This window comes from Harpia harpyja, chromosome 5 (assembly GCF_026419915.1).
Source record: "Harpia harpyja isolate bHarHar1 chromosome 5, bHarHar1 primary haplotype, whole genome shotgun sequence".
Lineage (NCBI taxonomy): Eukaryota > Metazoa > Chordata > Aves > Accipitriformes > Accipitridae > Harpia > Harpia harpyja.
Window position 1 is genome coordinate 55,337,909 of NC_068944.1, and position 22,649 is coordinate 55,360,557.

General features: G+C 36.4%; 1 protein-coding gene across 6 annotated transcripts in view; it reads left to right on the forward strand.

The window, feature by feature from the left end:
• Positions 1-22,649, forward strand: part of VPS13B (vacuolar protein sorting 13 homolog B) — a 486,767-nt gene that overhangs the window by 73,628 nt on the left and 390,490 nt on the right. For all 6 annotated transcript variants that reach the window (XM_052788600.1, XM_052788599.1, XM_052788598.1 and 3 more), the window contains exons 9-16: positions 707-802; positions 1,142-1,264; positions 2,764-2,901; positions 4,268-4,355; positions 9,719-9,910; positions 10,517-10,686; positions 14,498-14,692; positions 16,310-16,434. In XM_052788600.1, the coding sequence (XP_052644560.1) occupies positions 707-802; positions 1,142-1,264; positions 2,764-2,901; positions 4,268-4,355; positions 9,719-9,910; positions 10,517-10,686; positions 14,498-14,692; positions 16,310-16,434 (1,127 nt within the window). The remainder of the gene's footprint in view (positions 1-706; positions 803-1,141; positions 1,265-2,763; positions 2,902-4,267; positions 4,356-9,718; positions 9,911-10,516; positions 10,687-14,497; positions 14,693-16,309; positions 16,435-22,649) is intronic.

The window sequence follows — 22,649 nt, forward strand, 5'->3', positions numbered from 1 at the left end:
ACATCCATGTGTATCCACTCTTGAAAATAATGAGAGCTTGTGGATATTTTTATATAAAAATTAGAATTTGAACTATTTAAGCTGCTCACCATAAACTTCAGTATTTTTTTAATGTGAAACATAACACCTTCATTATTTTGTGCCTCTTTTCTCCTTTTTCTTAGCTGCAGGTTATATGCTTTTTAACCTGAGCGTGTGTTCTAGCACTTTAAATTTGTATATCAAAATCATGCAAGAAATATAAATGCATGTTTGTCTCAATTGCCATGACAAGAAACAAAAATGAGTATGGTTGTAATCAAAGTGTTTCCTTAATATTATCATGCTGTTTAATTATTTGCTGGGGAGAATAAATAATGTATTTATGAATTTTTGCAGCAATTTATAAGCTAATTTGATACTGTGTTAATAATGCAGCTGTGTACCTGTTTCATCTTTTCACATATTTTCTCTTTAGATAAGCAAACTAAAAATACTGTAGTGTATTTAAAAATTTCTGTTATGGCATACTTCAACCAGAAGTTGAGTATGAGAAGTTCTAATATGGATAATGCATTACAGCTGTTTAACTGCACCTGTTTCCTGCTTGTTAATAAATTTTGGCCCATAGTTTAATTTGTCTTAATCAGTTCTGTATATTAATGACGTTACTGCTTTTTAATACTAATATTGACTTAGATAAGGTGTTTATCCTATTGTTTCATAGCTCACTGAAATGCAAGCTGAAAGTAGTTATTACAGCCCTCAGAAAGTAAAATCCAAAGAAGTTATATGCTGGGAACAAGAAGGAACCACAGTTGAGGTAATTTTCCATTGACAGGATTTTTTTGATTCATTATAAATAATGTAGTATATAGTTACCAATAAAATATTTTGAGATTATTTCATTACTGATTTTTCATATTCTGCTATATTGGATGTGTTTATTGTAATAATCACATAGATAGAAATTCTCTAAACTTCTAGTGCTATAGTGATCAGACACTAAAGTAATCCCTTCCTTCTAAGTGCCCTGTTTGATTAGCTTGCTATTTATTAAAGTCTAACTATATAAACCTACACATATTTTGGTTCACTTTTCTCCATCTTTTCTCATGGAGTAGAATTCTTCAAAATAACTTTTTCTTTTTTTCCTCACTAGGTCCTTATGAAAGGTGAACTTTTCTTTGATTGCCAGATAGGTTTTGTTGGTTGTCAAGCTATGTGCCTTAAAGGAATTATGGGAATTAAAGACTTTGAAGAGAACATGAATAGGAGTGATGAAGTGAGTATATTGAAATATCAGCTGACTTCCTGAATAAGCAATTCTGGTGTGCTTTATTAAAATATTTGATAGCAAGAATGGGAAAGGCTGCTGTTATCAGTTGTGACTTAAGTTTTTTGGATGTGTCACTGGAATATAGAGCTCAGTGTCTATTCCTTACAGTTGGAAAGACAAATGTCTAAGAATGAGAAGCTGAAAAACGCTACCCCCCCCATCATTATGTATCTGTGCATACTTTGACCTTGCATAACAAATTAAAACACAGTTGAAAACCGTTGAAAGTACTTAAATCAACAGAAGATTGGAAGTGAAGAAATGGGAACACTGTACGTTAAAGATAATAGAAGTATGGCTCAAATATTGAATGAGTGTTTTGCTTCATTTTTCAATAATGTTGAGAGCAGTATCAAGTGAAGGAGTAAAACAGTATTAATTTCTATGTTTTAAATAGAAGCAAAGCTTCAATTGCTTAAGGCAATCAGGTATTGATATGAACCACTCTTAAAGTATTTAATGAAGTGGTGCATGAATTTCTAAATTCAATAATGAGGATTTTTGGTTGAGCTATAGATAGAATAGTGCCCTAAAGTACTGGAGAACAGCAACTATTATCTGTGTTTAAAAACAAATAATGCAGCCAACAACAGACCTGTTAACTTGATGTTAGTGCTCTGTGAAGTCTTTAATACTGGGATGGGTGGGTGAGCGAATGAGTTTCCTGTAGGTTAGTTGGTAAGGGACATTTGGGTTTTTGCCCTTTTTCATTCTTCTGCCACCCTCTAGGGCATGAATTTTAAGAAAATCTCTTTTTGTGAGAATGGTGGTGATGTTGATACTACCTCACCTGTTCTCTTTCTGTACTGCTATACTTGGGACTGCGCCTTTTATAAACATTCCAGCTTTGTTGTATGTGATTGAGAATAGATGGTTGGAAAAAATCAATCTCATATAAATAACCTTTTTGGAAGAATAATTCTTCATGGAAAAGTTGTGTTGATTTCAGAAGGATAGAGGGTTTGGGATATGCAGAAGGCATGTGAAAATCTAGATGAATGGAGTGATAAGGTAGCAAGCAGGTCATACATTGAAATAACTGTTTATCACGAAGAGGATAGATAAAGCATCTGAAAGGCATTGGTCAGTCAGAGAAATGGGGTATGTAGTGACAAGATCGTGTATAGTTCAGAGGATGGGGAAGAATTTGGAGTAACAATGATCTGAGGTTATTTTCTGTTAAACTGAAACTAGGATGTTCTGTGTCATGGGTTGTATAATATTCACTAGCTCAGGCCATTCTAATTAATTTGAAAATGGGGGGGGACTGGACAGGAACTTCAGAATTATTTGAATGAAGTTATTTTAATTGTCTTCATTCATAATGAAATGTGCTCTTGAGTGATGCTACCATGTCATTAGTGTGTCATTGACAATTGAAACTGCTCTGTTAACGTGACTGTATTTTTTTTTTCCTCTGTCTTATTTTCTATTACCTCACGAAGGAGGCCTCCTTCTTTAATTGCGGAGAAAATTTGAGTGCAAAAGGGATGACATACCTTACCAATTCACTATTTGATTACAGAAGTCCAGAAAATAATAGTATTCGTGCAGAATTTATATTGGATGCAGCACATCATAAGGTCAGAGAATTACATTTTTATTAGAAAAAAAATTTCTAATGCTCTCTAGTGGGTTTCTAATGACTGTTTAGATCTGTGTACTATTAGAGGACTGATTTTCATTACTTTGTCATGTTTAACTGAATCTTACTTTGCAGATGGCCAAAAAAAGGTAAACCTGTTTGTGTTTAAAAAAAAAAAAAAAAAGTAACAAAAATATGTCCAACAGAAACCTCCAACTCCCCTCCTACCCTAAAAGCTGAATCAATGCCATAGTTTCTAAAAGCACTAACTACAGAACACCTGCAGAGAAAAACAGAGATAAGAGAGAATGCTAGCAAAAGGTCAAGCTTTACCAGCTCATACTTCTTTAAACCAAAACAGTAAGTAGTTCATGGTCTTCAAACTAGGAAGTGCTCTCTTGGAAACCAGGTCTTGGACAATGTTGATTTTACTGTCCGTGTGCTGAATTTGTCTACTTAGAGGAAGTCTTGCTAATTCTGCCTTTGGTAGAGACAAATTTTCAGTCACCAGTAGTCTCTGTTGTAAATTGTGCAGTAAAACTTTATTCCCCGATTGTCTGCAATTATTAAAGACTGGATGTGATCACCAAGGTGGTCCCTTCCGGGTGTGTTCATAGGTGGAGTTCTATGCTCTGTGTTACAGGTAAGCCATTTACAAATTTGAATATATCTAATTTATTTTAAATTTTACTGTTTTCACCTTTTTAGTACTACTGATGAAGAAGAGTAACCCTGAAGAATGCCATAAAAAAAAAATTAATTAGTGAAATCACAAGTACTTATACATATTCAAACATTTTCCATAGTGCGTTTTAGTTTTAAGCTTTACTTTTTCCTTCGCCTGTCTTCGATATTTTTGTGATTTGCCTATTTTTTGGCAAAAGGGGAAGCAAACTTGCTGTATAATAATGGATTATATTATATATAAATCCCAATGATGGCATAAAGTCTTAAGTTTCTTACTGTTTAAAGATAAAACCACAATATTCCTTAAATAAAAAATCCAGAATGAATGAGCGTCAGTTTTCAGTGTATTTAGTTAGGCAGATCTGTTGGATGCAAGAGGTCAAGTGAAGAATACTTACACCATTAAAGGTACTAATTAACTAGATGTTATTGATGAATTAGTCAGCATGTCCACTGGAATTATGGATGTGCCTTTGTGTGGCCTCAAATAGAAGTTACATTACCTATCAGAAAGGTGAATTCTTTGGGATAACCTCTGTCCTTTGTTTTGATAAGCCTTTCTGTGTGTTGATGCACAAATCCAAACATGAATATATCTCTCTCATACCAACTTATCAGTTGGTAATCTCAAGATTCTTTCCTTATACAACGTTTGCTTTGCTTTGCTTTGTTGGTAGGAGACGTACACAGAGATAGCTGGAATGCAGAGGTTTGGGGCTTTCTATATGGATTACTTGTACACAATGGAAAGCACCAGTGGCAAAGGTACCTTTTTTCTTTGTTTACCCTGTTAAATAATAGAAACAAAGACTTTTCATGCCTATCTGGTCGTTGACCAACTGTCCTCTAATTTACCTTAGATTTACCACGAGGTTCATTGTTAAAATAGTTTCATCTTCACTGATGTGTTTGAGGTTAGCTGTTTTGGTTAGCTGTTGATTTTTGGTGTTCTTCCTGTTTTTGTTTTCCTGTATGAGTAATCACAATGATATCTTTTATAGTCAGTTGCTAAACTGAAAATAATTCTCTTGTAGCAGTGGTTGTCATTATGGACTTTGGGGGGGGGGGGATATTTTGAGAAACCCTGGTTGAAGAATAAAGTTGATCATATACTTGGTGCAGAAGATGAAAAGGACTGGCATTTTCTCCTATGAAGAAAAATGCAAGGATGAGAGATAGTGTGGAGAGTTAATCTTTAAATATATGTATCTGAAAAATGTTGTGAGCAAGTATTAGCCTAAACCATGCACACATAGATATTGGCTAATTCTAAGTAATTTTTGAGATTCCTATCAATTCTTTTCTAAATCTGAGACAATACAGTGGATTCAATGCAGTAAGTATATCTACTTTTGTGACTGTCATAAAAGCCAGGACAAAGGAGTTAATGTATCAGCAAGTAATATGTATGTATTTTTATACAGGTATTCCTATCATGAATTGTAATGTGATTATCTCCACCCCCCCCCGCCCCCCGGACGATTGTCATCTACAGCTGCTGCTCTGCAGTTTTATTGCCTAAATAATGCTTTCTTCCCCACCTGTGTGTTTATTATCATGAACACTATTTCTGTGGGCATCTTTTAGGAACTTCTTACTATTTTGTGACCAAATGTTTATCTGTCCTTGCTACATAGTCCAACCCATCCGGGGTTTTTTGTGCGTTTTTGTCTCTGTGTGAGAGAAGTCTCAATTCCTAATGTTTTTGTTTACTGGACTTGTTGGACGTGAAGTATAAAAGGAGTAGGAAAGAAAAACTTCCAATTTGGTTAGAGGATGGATCATGCAAAGCTTGTTAAAAGAAATAAATGATGCTATTGCCTTCGCTAGTAGAGGGATACACTAGGTAATTTAACAGTTCTTTCCTGGCCCTTCTCTTTACCGTGTGATGTGAAGCTGAGAAAATGTACATTAAGTCAAGCTTCTGCTGCAATCTACTTCTGGTTTTAATAAAGAAATAACTGTTTAATTGCACATGGAACTTTTATGTACAGAAGTTAAAGATGTAGGGTAAGCCTTATCTCCTTTTTAAATTTTGGTAGAGAAATTTGAATATGCACAGGCTATTTGATTATGAGGAAAAATTGATTTTGTGGAGTATTTTGTCTTGTTTCTCTGAATGCACAACTAATGTAATGACATATCTTTTTCTGACTGTAACTAACTCTTTTCAGAAATTGCTGAACTTGGAAAGACTTTTTTTTTTTCGTTAAGGCCAGGCTACTGGTATTTTCTGACTACCTTTTCCCCTCCTCAGCTTCTCTTCTGTTTCTTTCAGTTTGCTTTCTCAGGGCCTTGGCTTTTATTTTCTGCATCAGTCACTAGGAAAACCCCCCACAAAATGTATCATGGCTTCCTATCAAACCTTGCTGTGTGCTTTTACTTCAGTATTACTCCTCTAATTTCAGCTACCAGACTACATAAAAGAATGGAGTAATTAAATCACTTTAATGCTTTAAATGGTTGTTATAGCTCTAGAATCAAGACCTTAAACCCTTAAATTTTCAAATAGTTTTTTTCCTCAGAAAAGCAAATGTGACATTTTCTGCTAGTTATTTTCTAGCTAATTTTTCCATATTGTGAGTCAACTGTAATTATTAAATAGAACATGAACAAATAGGTGTAACTTATTTCTTTAAAATGAAGGTATAAATACCTCAACATTTTGAAAACAATATAAATCTTGCTACATTTTTAATGTGTGGTGTTTATATGGAAGTATTTGTGTAAAAGTTTACATTTTACTATTTCTGTTTTTGACACTGACTGTTTTTAGCTACAATCAGTGCACACCACCTTCTAAAAAAACCTAACCCAACTTAAGTTATAGGAGGCAGTTACTGTGATTGTAAGATTTTTATCTGTCAAGGCAATTTTGGTTTGACACATTCTTTGCACCTTTAACCTTTCCTGAAGCACACGATTACTGATTAAACCACAAGTGCCTCCTGGATAACATTAACCTCAGGAGTTTCATCTGTCACTTATAGAAGTGCATTAATCACTTCTAGTATTTTGAATGAAAACAAGATAGATAGTCATGCACAGTAGTTTTATTTTGAAATTCTGCCTGTCCTGCCCTTCCAACTTTATTTTTCTATTTTTTGCTTTCAATACAAAACAGTCATTTCCCTGAAGCATTGTGCAGTCTATCAGTTCCCTGATCACTGATTTGCATGACCTACAGACCTAATGGGGTGTACTTTTGAAGTTACATTTTGTTTATAATGTGTACCTATCTATTTTGGTGGCAAGTTTATTGTGCAGTACTCTCATTTTAAGATGATTTTTTTTGTCAGTTAGAATTAGACGTATGGTTTGTGGAAAGCTGAATACTCAGTGATCAGAAATTATTTTCCTTTATGCATCTGCAAAGTTTCAAAAGTAACCTGTGATCACCTCCTTCTGTAGAACCAATAGGTTTTATATTACATTCTCTTTGCACTGAATTAAATGGAACTATTCCAGAAAGTGGTTTGTATAAATTCTGTCACTTCAGTGTTATTCATATACATACAATATATACAAGTGAGTCTGTTTTTTTTCTTTTTGAAAAGGTAGGCTGTTATTACTTCTAAAGGCTTTTGGCCTTAATATTTTTTATGTGAGGTTATGGGTGTTTTTACACTTCTTGGTAGTGTTCATCTGAACTGGATACTGTGTAGAACTGAAAGGACGAAAATGTGTGTTAATTGCATGTTAAATAAAGCATACCCTCACAACAGGTTGTATGCTGTCTTTTTTAAAAAAAGTCTTTTTCAGGATTTATTAAAAAGCTTGTAACTTGAGTTTCATCTGAAGATTTGAATAGGTTTTATAAGCTAGTATCTTTCCATCCTTTTTTCTTTCTTTTTCTTCTCAAAAATGGTAAACAAAACACCGAAGGAAGCAGAGGCTATAAATGCTCTCACCATCAACTTCTGCTGGGCTTTTAGGGACAAAGTTAATTCTTCTGCTGAGTGTATAGGCCTGTAAAGGCCTGCAGAGTATTAGGCCAGCTCTGTGTCAAATTTGGCATAGTCCTGGTTTATTTGAGGACCTTTCTCCTCACCAGTGCTTAGAAGCAAGAACATTTTACAGAGCATGATTTAAACATAAGGGAAAAAACCCCTATCCTTCCTTCCTTTTCCCCAAGCTCACTTCCCTCATTAAAAAGACTGTTTTGAATGAGTACAGTAAAGGAGGAAGGGAAAAGGGAGTGTTCCCCTGGAGGGTAAAAAACGACTAGGTTTCTCTTGGGCAACCAGAAATAAAACATGATTTCTTCCAGTTGGTTTAAAAGCAAGATTTGCCTTGAAGTTGTGAAGCACACCATGCCATGCTGCTTAACCACAAAGCCTCAGCTACTCAGAATTTGAGAGATCCTACATCTCTTTGACAAAGTGGGTATGTCAACTGTCTGCAGCAGCTGCAGCTCCCACTGCTCAGTCTGATGAGCTGAGCTGAGCTTGTCTTGCCATTTATGTTAGTACGGACAGATAGTGTCAGTGAGGGAGATGGTATAATGAGAATTTGGAATTGTCAGATTTTCCTGTGGTTTTGGGTCATAGTTCTCTACAGGTGTGTTTAGTTTGTTACTGTAACAGAAAGGCAGGAGGCTATTAGATTTATGCAAGGAGATAGGTTGATTTGCTTCCAGGCAGATAGGTGAAGAGGGATGTATCTTGCATTGAGTAGGTGTACAAGATCCACATTGGATAAGAGCTTGGAAATCCCTTGAAAAATATTACTGTTGAGAAGGATCATCATGGAACACGTCAGTCCACTGCTTACGCAGCCTTTGGTTTCTGTGGCACGACTTGATCATGAGTACAAGGAGAACATATCAAATGGACAGCTCTGCAATTGCAGACGTGTTAAATTATGGAAATCAAGGTGAAATTGGTGGCAATGGCTGTGCATTTCCTGGCTTTCCTATTTGTCACAGCTTTGACCAGGTGGATTATGGAGTAATGTGCTATGTAAGGAGTATGCGCTATCCACATTCACTCAGTGAATTAAACTGTCATCCTACAATTTTATCTCAGAACTCCTTCATTTTTATAGGTTAAACAGTCTCAGAATCCATTTAATCTTGATGTTTATTTTGTCAGACTGTTCATTTGTGTAATGGTTAGCAAGACATTTAATTTTTACTGCTTGTGTCAAAGCAATGAAGACACTGTCAAAGTGATGATTTATTAGAAAAAAAAATCTGAGTGAAATTCTGCAAACTAAATATGTTAGAGGGGTGAGAGTATTTTTTTTACACGTCATATGTATCAGGAAAACTTAAACTTCTGAAATTTACATAATTTAACTGAAGAATTTCCATGAAGTAAGTTTAGAGAAATATAGTCATGCTGTGTGATAGCTGATGAGTAGCCTGTATGCAGTGAATGTGTGATTTCGGTCTACATCATTACCCTACATCTATATCAGAAAAATGGTAACTCAACTTTAATTGGTACACTGGTTGTGATTCTGAGCACAAAGGTTATAGATCTTTCGGATGCCGACACTAAACCACCCTTTTATCTTCTAAAAATGGTCTGAGGCATGATTAAAGAAGTTTTCATTCTCACTGCCCATGCTTTACTTCATCAGTGAGTGGAAGGAAGGGTTTATCTTCAGTTGTCAGTCTGGTTTATGACAATACAAGTGAGTATGATTCTCATTGCTGTTATAGCCCATGTACCAGCAGCCAGCATTTCAAGGGCCCATATCTGTAGTTTCATTGCAGGACACCTTTTCCTTGATTGTTTGGGATGGATATCTTTGTGATAAACTGTAGAAAGTTTTGAACAGCACGGATGTCATTGGCACCTGGGGTTAAGTGGCCACAGAAGTTTGGAGACCTTCAGAGTCCCAAGCTTGAGAGATACAAAGTTAATGGAAAGGTTCCTAGGTTGTGCTGTGCTTGGAGGCAAGGCAGAATCTTGCCCTGTTTGCTCTGCATTAAACAGGAATAACGTTTGTTTAAACATGTTAAACCAGTCATGGTATATTTATGTGTTCAGTTTGTATTGTTGTATTTTCTGTATGTTTATAAGTCTGTGATCACAGGATTTGAAACAAAAATAGCTGATAAAAAAATTTATGTCCAATTGTTTGGTGTAATTAGTTGTTGTTTATAATATTTCTTGTAGTTTCTGGGAATCAGCAAGACCTTTCTTCAGTAAAGAGTGAAGATTTTGGAAATGTTCAGGAGATGTCTACAAAAAGCCTAATTGTGGGCCCACTCAATCTTCGATTGGATAGCAGTGCAGTACACCGGATAATGAAAATGATAGTTTGTGCTCTGGAACACGAATATGAGCCATACAGCAGAACTAAGCCAGGTTTGCTCCTATTGCATATATGCAAATACACAGAATTAAACCAGACCAAATTCAGTGTTCTTGAAGGTGCAACTTCCAAATAGTTAAACTCCAAATCTGTCAGGGGATTTTATGACTCCAAAGAGCAAAATTTAAAATAAAGATAAAATTAATCGTGATATCCCCATCAGTGTTGGATATGTCTCTGAGATAATTTCAGACACTTTGGAGGCCATTTGTTTCAATCACAAGCCTCTTGTTGAGTAAGGAGGGCTTATTTCATTGACAATTCTAGCTTGATTTTGGAGTCTTAGAGAAGAAAGTATCCCTATTGGTATGTATTTATTAGTTTGAAATAATAGTTATACGGGATGAAAATGTATGGAAACAAGCCATGGTAAACTGTTAAGATGAGTTTCTGACAAAGAGCTGTACAGCTTTCAAAGTAAGGAAAATCCAGTTACGATTACATTTAGCCTTAGGTAGAACCAGTGTGGAATAAAATTAACTATGAAAGAGGGGGAAGCTTTCCATTTTTTTGCTAGTCCCTAACCATTTCTGAAACAGCAGCTGTAGGAGATATTTTATATATTTTAGTCCAACATACGTAATCTTGACTTATTGTAGATATTGTGGATGGAAATAGAACTATGCCAAGCTCGGAAGAAGTAGCATCATTGGAGGAATACATTCCCACTCGACTTACAACATTCACTGTTCTTAAGTGTACAATTATAATCCCTGTGGCAGAGTTCAATTTACTAGACCACTTGATGCCCATAATCATGGGTGAGAAGGTATGTATGCACAGATATTTATTCAATTTTTTATATCAGTATGTGCTATTTCATAGAAATATTCTCACTGAGCTGTTATTCCATGTGCCAGATGTATTGATGAGTTACAGATCAGTTTGGTGCCCATGATGGTGTGATGTACTGGTAGGAAAAAAGAATTTGGAAGAAAAAAGATTTTTAAAGCATCAAGCAGATGAAGAAGAATTAGCTCCAACTTGAAATCTTTCATGGAAATCTTTCCATCAGAAGAGTACCTGTTGTCATTTTGCCATGCGGGTCTTCCCAAACTAGGTCAAGTCTGAAATCTTTGAATACATAGGCTCAGTAGAGACTTCATAGATGTTAACAGCCAGCTCTGTGTGTACTAGTTCCAGCCAGGATGCCAGCAGGACTTTGGCTGTTACTGAACATCTAACTGCTGAGTGACTAACTCAGAGAGCCAGAAATGAAATTTCCTAACAGCCTTAACTTGTTTTATCTTCTGGATATATGTAGTATACCTCCAGCTAAAGAATCCTGTACTGGTTTAATATTCCTATAGGACTTCTTCCTCAGTGCACAAAGCCAAGGTACTGTAGGGATGAATCACTGTTTTGTAGGGAAGACTTGCAGTAGGTTTACCTCTTGAAGCAGCAGCTGGAAGGTATTTTATGGATAAGGGAAGAAGAGGGAAAGAAAAAAATCAATTCTTAATTGAGTTCAATTTCTAGGAATTTTCATGTGATATTAAAAACTTCCAGTGTGTTTTTCACAAGTGGACACTAAATACAAGTTCCCTGTACTTGAGGATGAGCTTTTTTAGTGGGACGTGTTTTGCAGAAGTTCTCAGTATCTGTGGTTCCAATTAAAGCAATGGGAGTTAGGCTTATTTGTCAAGTACTTTGCTATGCTAAACATTCAGACATTGGCATTCAAATGGGGTTCCAGAATTAATGAATTATTTTAGTATCGGGCTTTTTTTTTTTTCAATTATAATTTCTTGTCTAAAATGGAGATGAAGTTGTATATTCTGAAGGTGTCGTGAAAGTAACCTTGTAAGTATTTGTGAAGCATTTATGTGCAAGAAAGGTGAAAACCATTTGAAAAAGTTTTTGTGGTTTTGAGTTGTGTGGTTTTTGGTTTTGGTTGTGTTATGTTTTTTGTGGGGTGGTTGTGGTTTTTTTTTTTTTGTTTGTTTGTTTTTTTACCCCCCAGAGATGGACTTGAGTAGTATTACATGATGGAAGGCACATTGACGTTAAATTATCTTGATAACGTAATAGATACCTGCTGTATTTTCTTGTAGAATATGCTTACTTACAGCATGTTTATGTGATTTAAGATTGTATGTGTATGCGCAAGAGGACAGAAAGTCTTAATTTATGGCATTTCTTATAGTGTGCTTGTATAACCATTTTCATTGCTGAAGTGAAATACACACAATAACATACATATTAATACTTCACTTGGATCCCTAGTCTCTAAGCTGCAACATATATAAAATTTCAAGCATGTGCCATTTATTCAGTGAGTGTGCTTAGGAGTGTGTATCTTTTTCTTAAATTTAGATTGCTTATCTTTTCAGTTAAGCTGGCTGGAGTGAGTGAACTGGTGACAAATCTGTTATCTCATGCTGTATTAGGATACATTCAGAAGCTTCTAATATTAGAAAATGGGACATTGCCAGCTGGCTAATGGGAAGCATTATTTCCTTTCAGCCCAGAATAGCCCAATGGATTGTGGTGCTTTTCACCTTATGGGCATGGGCAGATGATATTTTTATAATGGGAGAACAGCCCCATATTTATTGTAGATTTGAGGCAAAGAAGTTGAATTCATGTGAACTTTTGTGGGGGATTTTTTGTTTGGGGTTTTTTTTTTTTTTTTTTTTACTTGGAGTTTCAGTTTACGTTTCCTGAGTGAAGCCAAGCCTATTTAATATAATGATAATAATGATAATAATAATAATAATGATAATAATTTTGAATTTTAGATTGAAAGTCATACATACATCAACTTATTATCCTATTGTAATACAAGTTTAATAAAATTTTTAGATTCATAGAGTAATTTGGATGGGAAGAGATTTCTGGAGATGGTCTCCAGGAGTACAACATCCTGCTCAAAGCAAGCCCAAGTAGAGCAGGCTGCTCCAGGGGTTGTCCAGTTAAGTGCTGAATTAGCTCCAAGGATAGAGATTCCATAAAAAGCTTTTGTGTAGACCTGCTTGGAATTGCCTGTGTTTCAGGTCGTGTCTGTTGCCACTCATCCCCTCACAGTACACCTTTGACAAGAGTCTGGCTCCCTCTTCTCCGTACCCTCCCAATAGGTAGCTGTAGACAGCAGTAGGATCTCCTTTTGGCCTTCTCCAGGCTGAATGACTCCAGTTGTCTCAGTCCTGACAGAGAGAGCTTATATGTTCCAACCCCCAACTTTGGTAGCCCTCCAACAACCTTATTCTGTTATGTCCATGTCTTTCTTGTACTGGATACAGTACTTCATTTTAATGGATACTATGAAAAATATAGTTGGATGTGTAAAATTACGGCATTTATTTTTTTGGAATGGCATCTTCTTTTGCCGAGATGTCTGGCATGGCTGTGAATACATAATAATATATGATAGTGTAAGGGTTAGATCAGCATGAGTTTAGTATAGTGTTAGTGCTTTGGAGTGATAAAAATGTAAATAAATACTTTATGGAACAAAATATTTCGACTTTGCATATTCTTGAAGTGGGTTGACCTTGGCCAGCTGCCACTCTCTCACTCCCCCTCCTCAACAGGACTGGGGGGAGAGAAAAGGATGGGTTGAGATGCTAAAGAGGGGGAGATCACTTAGCAGTTACCATTATGAGCAAAATAGACTGAACTTGGGGACAGGGAATTTAGTTTATTGCCAATTAAAATAGTTTTGGATAGTGAGAAACAAAGACATGAATCAAAATAACACCTTTCCCCCATCCCCCCTTTTTCTGAGGGTCAACTTCACTCCTTCATTCCCTGACTCTTCTATCTCCCACCTTGCAATGCAGGGGGATGGGGAATGGCGGGTTGCCATCAGTCCCTAACAGTTGATCTCTGCCACTCCTTCTTCCTCACACATTTCCCCTGCTGCAGTGTGAGTCCTTCGCACAGGCTGCAGTCCTTGAGGAAAGATCTGCTCCATTGTGTGCTCTCTACAAGGCTGCAGTGTCCTTCAGGGCATATCCACCTGCTCCAGTGTGGGGTCCTCCACAGGCTGCAGTGTGGATGTCTGCGCTAGTGTGGCCTGTTCCACAGGCTGCAGGGGAATCTCTGTTCCAGTGCCTGGAGCACTACCTCCTCCTCCTCCTCTTCCTTCTCTGTCCTTGCTGTTCATATTGCTGTTTCTCAGTTTTGTGTTTTTTTTTCCCTGAGTCCTCTCGGCCTGTGTGGCGTTTTTGCTCTTTCTTAAATATGTTTCCACAGAGGTGCCACCAGCTTGGCTGATGGGCTCAGCTGTGTCCTGTGGTGGGGCGGTTGCAGCACTGGCTGGAACCAGCTGTGCCTGGCATGGGACAGCCCCTGGTCTCCCCTCACAGAGGCTACCTTGCAGCCACCCCCACTGCCAGCACCTGGACACCTACACCCAAGACAATTCTGGATTAAAAAGTTTATACATAAATGTTAAACTTTGAAGAAATTAATTTGAAAAATTTGTATTATAATGACCATAAGGCCATGGTATCTGTAAACAGTTTCTTACATGTAGATTTGCTTGTGTGTGTGGGGAGGTGAGAGTATATGTAAATATGCTAGATAACACATCTGCAGTGTAATAATTGCATGGGTTTTTTTCCCCTCTCTCCTAGAATTTAAGCGGCCTGTTAAATGCTGCAAGCTTCCAGCCCCTGCGGCCTTTACCTTCCATCCGAATTTTGGTGGATAAGGTTAACCTGGAGCACTCTGTGCCGATGTATGCCGAGCAACTGGTGCACATGGTCAGCAGCCTCAGCCAGCCATCTGACAACCTGCTTCATTACTGTTACTCACACTGCTATCTGAAGGTAAAAGAAGTCTTGAGATCTATTTCTTATTGCAGTGTGCTGAGAAAAAGTTAATGTAAGTACAGGTGATCCTAAGTGTTAGCAGGTTTCCTGGGAGAAAGTTTTCAGCTTATCTAAAAGGATGTAAACAGATTTCACAGAATGTGGTTGGTTGGGATTGCTGCTTCTGACCCGAGCCAGATGTTTTGGAATATGCACAGAACTTCACATGAGGCAACTACACAGACTGAAGCCCCAAGGTCTTTGTGGCAAGATTGAGTTAAAATAATTTGGAAGTAAACCTTTCCCTTCTAGGACAATGCTCATAGAATACGTAGATTGCACTAAATTACATTTAGAAACTTGATGGGATGTTATGAGGAAAACCCATCGCTTCTAATAGTATTGTGTCGTGGTTTTGATAGAGCAAACCCATGATAGTGAAGGTGTGCAACTGAAAACTGTTGCCAAACAATTTGATTTTTTTTCGCTATAAGAGGAAAAAACTGAATGTTCTCAGTTAAAGATCCATTATGTGAGAGGAGTTCTTATTGTGAAGTTGTGGGAAGTTTAAGAAGCTACTGAAAAATTGCTTTGAGATTATTCAGTTGTCATCTGCTGAGATTTTAGTAAAATGAAAAGGTGAAATCTCACAAGGATTTTTAAAACAGGCCTTCCAACCTCTTAGGATGTGCTCAGGCAGTTTGAAAGCTTTTGGATGCTACTAAAATGTAAATATTTGCTACTAGTACTCTTAATTTTGCTAAATTTTTCTGTTATCCATTCACTTCCATGCTGATACCATAATAGAGATTTAAACAATGAAATTCTTACTGTTTGCAAGAAACAAACTCTGTCCCAGAATTACATGGCAAGCTTTCAGTTTTCTGGGTGACATGTTACTTTCTGTCACATTTGAAGTGATTGGGATGGCAATATTGCAAGTTATCTGTATGTTTTTCAGTTTGAGGGGATTTTTTTTTCTATTCAAAAGGATTTTAGCAGTTGTTTGATCAGTGTTTGCAAAATGTGGACTTCAATTTCGAGTTTTATACGGTTTATTTGCTAGCTTTAATATAGGCCAAAGTGTTCTGTACTTATGTGAATGATTGTACAACATGTTAAAACGTCAACTCTACAACCGTTTGTTTTCTGTACGGAACAGGAAAAAATCACAAAGAATAATTGTGATGAACATTTCTTTAGATGCTCTTATTAAGAAAAAAGACTTTGAAGGGAAGCTTCTCATATCCTTAAGTACCACTTTTTTAGGCCAATGTTGTTATAATTACAAAAAGTGATTTTATTTATTTTATATGAAAGACAATGTGCTATCTACAAATTTAAAGGATATAGAATAACGTATTTTAATTGATAAATTATAATTCAGCATTTTTTAAAAGTTGGCAGAGCATAGTTAACACTTTTTTGAGCGAAGAAAATATTTTTATATGTATTCCTATTGATTTTTCTAGTTATATTCATGTTTGGGGGAAAAGGAATTATCTAAAAATAATACACAATTTATTTCATATTTATTGAGTGTATTTAAAAATGTGGTTATGATGTTGTGAAAGTAATTTGAAAGTGATCTAATCATGTGATAGTATACCCTTTGACCAACTTAATTTGTTTCAGATATTTGGTTTTCAAGCAGCACTGACTTCTTTGGACAGTAAAGGATTGTACTGCTTCCCTGTTCCAGTTATCCCTTCATTCAGTACTGCTGTTTATGGCAAGCTGATCAAGTTTCCCAAATATTGGTGAGCATTAAGCATGTACAGTGTATTTAAGTAATGTATTCAACTACTTTTGCATTTCTAATGAATGATTTAAAAATATCAAGCTCCATATATATCCCTAAACTTCTGTCTCTTCTGTCATATTCTGCAAATAAGTCTGTTATCATTAATAAATTTCTTTGTAAGGATAGCTGTTAATAAACATTTTAGACTCTTGTTTGGTTGAGAGAACAGGCTACGCAAGCCCTGTAGTAAATGGCTTTCTTCTAGACCTTGTAGAATTCTGTGAACCAGTTTCCGTTCTTCCTTGAATGGATACAAAAGCTGAAGTTGTATACTGATGGCAAGCTTGATGTGTTTAACTGAACAGGTCAGCTCTTTGTTTTAAACTCAACTAAATAAAAAGCAACAACGGGGTGGGGGGGAACCCCCAAACACCCCAACCCCCCCAAAAGATAGTCTCTACTAGACTTTTATTTCTGTTACTCATTACAGTGGAAGTGTTTGTTGTGGTTTAACCCCAGCCGGCAACTAAGCACCATGCAGCTGCTCACTCACCTCCCTCACAGTGGGATGGGGGAGAGAATCTGAAGAGTAAAAATGAGAAAACTCATGGTCTGAGATAAAGACAGTTTAATAGGTAAAGCAAAAGCCGTGTGCGCAAGCAAAGCGAAACAAGGAATTCATTCACCATTTCCCATTGGCAGGCAGGTGTTCAGCCATCTCCAGGAAAGCAGGGCTCCATCACGTGTAAGACTTACTTGGGTAGACAAACGCCATCACTCCAAACGTCCCCCCTTCCTCCTCCTTCCCTCAGCTTTATATGCTGAGCATGACGTCATATGGTCTGGAATGTCCCTGTGGTCAGTTGGGGTCAGCTGTCCCAGCTGTGTCCCCTCCCAACCTCTTGTGCACCCCCAGCCTACTTGCTGGTGGGGTGGGGTGAGGAGCAGAAAAGGCCTTGGCTCTGTGTGAGTACCCCTCAGCAGTAACTAAAACATCCCTGTGTTATCAACACTGTTTTCAGCACAAATCCGAAACATAGCCCCATACTAGCTACTGTGAAGAAATTAACTCTATCCTAGCCAAAATGAGAACAGTGTTTTAACATTGTGATCAGGTATTAAGCTGTTTGTAGTTCAGATCTTAAATGCAAACACTTTTATTCTGAAAACAATTCTGTGCTTTATGAAATGAGCTATATAAAAAAAATTTTTTTTATTTCAATGCCATGGAAACTCAGTACTTAAATTTAGCTCTACAGCTTAAATCTTGTGATCATAAATGTCAGTGTGTAATAGTTTTTATTAATAAATTGTATTTATAAAAACTATTTTCAAGAAAACGCATTTTGGCAATACTTTGGACAGGACACTAGTTTTCTTTATCACTCATTTTGAGCAGTAGCTGTCTGTAATACTACTTTATGACTAAATCCATACAAACAATCTTACAAAAAATGACAAGGTAACAGGAAAACAAGTTAGTGTATTAAGTACTTTGGCTTCAAACATTCTGTGTCGTATAGCTAATTTGTAACATTCATTTGTTTGTGAAAGTTTAGTGAATTATAAAAAAATAAAGACTACTGCTATGATTGCTTTTGCTGCTACATAGATAATATAATAGTGTTTTTCTCACAAGGTGTGATACCATGTTAAATATGAGTGTTTTAGCATAATCAGCACACCACCAGGTGGTAGCAGCCTAATTGACTTTCTCATATTTTCCATCGATAGTTTGCAGAAGTACTAACCACTTCAGATGAATTGCTGTTCTGTTGCAGCATTTTTCTAAAAACTAATGAATGTTAGCAGGATAACCCATAATCAGCACTAATCCAGGGTATTTCAATACTGTGGTAGGATTGACAGCCTTTCCTGACGTGACCTGACATTTAACACTAAGTTCTGGTTAGTGATCCTTGTTAGTAAACTGTAGAAATAAATTAGTGTTTAATGGTAAACTTATATTTATTCACTACATTATAAAATCCATGATTAGTTGTGCAAAACAAAAGAATTGTTTTAGAGATGAAAAACAGTTGGAAAAAATCTATCGTCTGACAAGTTCATGGTATTCAAGTAGTAGCAGCTTCTCAAAAGTGCACTTGTGCTCTTTTGTGTGTGGTTGTGCTCACTGCACTCGATGTCTTGCTCGCTCATGTTTGCTTTCTCATGCTTTTCCACATGTGCTGTTGCATGCTTGCCATCACGCTCTACCTTGTGTGCGCGGTCTCACACTCATTCTCTCTTGTGCATTCTCTGCTTCTCTCTCATGCTTTCTGTCTTGCTCACTTTCTTTCTCTCTCTCTTTTAAAAACACATGGTATTACGATGTGTGCCCAGCTGGAAAATAGAGTATGGTAGACTAATAACATAGAAAAATAAAAACGAGCAGTAGTTTTGGGAAGTGGAGGCAGGGGAATGGTCCTGCCTTGAAACAGCAAATCATCTATCAGCATTTATTAGTAGATCTTGTAAGACCAACACTTACTGTGGTCTAGTGTATTTTCAAATAATTTTAATAGCTTTCTTACTTTTTTTCTGTGATATGATGTCTTTCTAAATCTTATTTATTTAACAGTGTGAAATACTTATATAAAATTAACTTATTCCAACAATTTATCTAAACTAAGCAACACCAATTTGCGGGTAATAAAGTAGAAAAACAAATGAGTACAGCAGCAGCCTGGTTAAATGAAGTGTAGTTTGAAGTGAATAAAACTCCAGATGAAACGCATCAAATAGCACTTGAACTAAATCGAAATCAGCATGAGGACTGAGAGCTTCATTGAAGTCATGCAGTGAGTGAGAATTAGTCTGGTAGGATAACCTGGTAATGTCATTAAACTTAAATTCAGTCCTACCCCCCCAAATTATACCACCTGCTTTATTTGGATTTTTAGATTTCACATTCCAGAGTTTCTTAGCATACACACATCTGATGCTACATGTGTTCTTCTATTTCTTCGTAGAAAATATATGTACCGCAGACCATACCTTTGAAAAACAAAGACATTTTATGAACTGTTATGGAATCCCTCAGGTAGTATGTTTTGAGTTAGCAGTGAAAATCTCAACTTTATTTCTGACATAAATCAGTAGAATACCTTTCTTTTCTAGTTTCAATATAATAATTCCAAAATGTATGTGGTGTATAAAATACTGTAATAATATTTATTTTTTTAAAACTAGTTGATAAACATTGGTAGTGTGTTTTAACAGATAAAATTTCAGCAACATCAGCCCAGTAAATAACAAGAATGTTAAAAAAGTGCTGTTTCGTTTACCTACTAGATTGATGTCTGTTTTAATTTCAGTTAATACACTTTCTTCTTATAAAAGAAATGTGATCAGGCTCACTAGTTAAGTAAGTCTTGGACATCTTTTAAATTGTATAGCTAATCTATTTTTATATGAAAGTAAAAACATCTGGTCTTTTGTTTTTGTCAAGCATAACAAGATGCAAAATACAATGTTAATGTCAATATTTTACAACTACTTTATGTAGTGTTGCATGCCAGATTGTAAAGCAGCTTTCAAAGCTTTCAGGAGGATGTCTAAAAACAACTGAGAATTAGCAGAATATGGTTAAAAGCCTAGAATGAATGACAGGAATGTTTATTGCCGAACAGAAATCTTGAGAGGAATTAGCTGATTTCTTTTTCTTTTTTTCTTTTGGCTACAATGTCTGTGGTAACAGATCATAGAATCGTATAATCATAGAATGGTTTGGGTTGGAAGGGACCTTAAAGATCATCTAGTTTCAACCCCCCTGCCACGGGCAGGGACACCTTCCACTAGACGAGACTGCGCAAAGCCCCATCCAACCTGGCCTTGAACACTTCCAGGGATGGGCCAGCCACAACCTCTCTGGGCAACCTGTTCCAGTGCCCCACCATCCTTACAGTAAAGAACTTCTTCCTTACATCTAATTTCAATCTACCCTCTTTCAGTTTAAAGCCATTACCCCTTGTCCTATCACAACATGCCCTTGTAAAAAGATGAGATAATCTAGTGTAAGACACTTTAGTGTTATAACCCTCTATCACTTATAAAAAAAAAAAATTACTTTATTGTACTTCTGAAGAATATTAAAGTAACATTAAGGAATATAGATTCTGAACAGCCTTCCTTTATTTTTCTGATATCTGGATTGATAGTGAAGTGTGTCATCTGTATGTTTTGAGCTAGATATTGGTCCAGTTATGTGTGTTATTTTATTACTTTTCTTCTTTTCTTGACCTGTCTTCTCTAAATTCCCTTCCTGTGACAAGTGTTCCAGACTCTCGTTTTCCTTTATCTGGACTGCGGGAAGGTTGTCACTTACTATCTCTGCCTGTGACAGCTTTTGAGACTCTAAACACTGGTGGAATAAGGTTATAAACGGGGATGATGTGATCTATCCCGTCATGCTTTGTATTCAGCTTCTTGGTCCAGTAGTCTACTTTCAAGGGGTCTGTTTCCTTGATAATGAGTCTCCTCTTTCTCATTTTGAGGCTAGACCAATGGCTGCTGGTTTGCGGTCTGCGAGGGAGCACCGGTACAGATTTGAGTAATAGCTGGTTGTGTTGAATTTCAGTGGGTGAATGAACTTTTTATGAACAAGTTGAGGACCTGCTGGGTAAATTAGTATCTAGGATTTCATGGCCTGCACTTTAATTGTTAGTGTACAGGGCAGCTAATTGATTGTTCTTGAATTGTTACTCTATCAGAACAAAAACCTGGAATAGAAACTTGCAAGTAGATCTAGATTATTACTGGTAAATAAAAAAAATCTTTGAGACTAAATGGATATCATTTTTGCAAAGATACTTTCTTTTGAGCTATTCTTTGCAGATACTGTCTTAGGAAATCAAATTTCAGCTTAAACATAAGCAGTGTGCTAATCTGATGAGGAAGCATTCTTGACAACATGAGATTTGATTTGTGTTGGCATTGTGTCTCTTCAGTGTTTTTATTGAAGAGCTAGTCATTGTTGATGAAAGCTGACAAAAGCTTAAAACTTGCTCTGCTGCTAGAGGAGGTCACATGTATCATATGCTTGGCACCTCAGCTGCCCAGAGATACAGTGTCACTTGTTTCACTTGTGAAAGCCCTCATTACTGAAAGATCGCTACAGAAATCTAGATACAAAGATCCTCACCTGGAATATATATATATATATGTATTTTCTGTAGCTTTGTTTTTATGAACCATTAAGAATGTTTATATAATATAGCTGTTCTTAATATTTCAACACATTTAACTGTAAAGGTAAACATTTACTATGTAAATGTAACAGATTCTAGAGACATTAGATTGGCATGTTAGGTCATAACCTCCTTTTGGCTAACTATTATGCAACAATATTGAGAAACATACTCTGCTAGCAACCTGAACATCAGCATTTTGTGTTTTCTTACCTGACTTCCTAGCTTTTATTTTGACTTCGTCACTGTGTAGTTACCAAATGGTTGCTTTGTAAACATAATTTAGTTCAACTTTTTAAATTTCTAACTTTAATATTAAACATTACAAAAACTGAGGATTCTAAAGACCTTGTGTTATTACTGTTTAGGTTTCTGCTCAAACTGTTGTTACTGTAAAGGTGTGTGTTTGTATTTTTATACAGCTTTACTTCCATGCTCTTCTATCATGCATCCCCTTACAAGGCAAACATACCCCTCTCAATCAAAGCTACGTAGTGGTATGCCATACAACTTTATTCTTTCTTTATTCATCATTAGACTCCTTACACAATCCGGTAAGGTCATTATAAGCTCCAGTAGGAGTCAGGATATGCACCTGCTCATGTCTGCTTTATGGGTCATCTTGAAAATCCTGTGTGAATTTAATGAATTGACCAGAGTGAAAGCAATTCCAATTGTTGATCCACAAGCAGTGTGGTAGATGAAGATCTGGCTTCTTGCACAGTAAGAAGTTCTTTAGCAAGGAAATTATCTCCTGCTGACATGGCCTTTACCAACAAGGTACTACTGTGATGATAGTAGATTTTAGTATTTGCTGCTCACTGAAGAGAGGATTAAAAGTGTACGATGGGGGAATCAGGCAAACTATCTTTCTTTGTTACTTTTTTGATTGAAACATCTTTGCAGGGCATGTCAGGTGGAGTAACACTGTTTAGAACTAGAAATCATAGTAGATTTGTGAGCTTGAGAGTCATGAGACATAGCCATCACGCAGTTCAGTGCAGTTGTGCTAGTAAGAGGCAAGAAACACAGAGCCAGATAT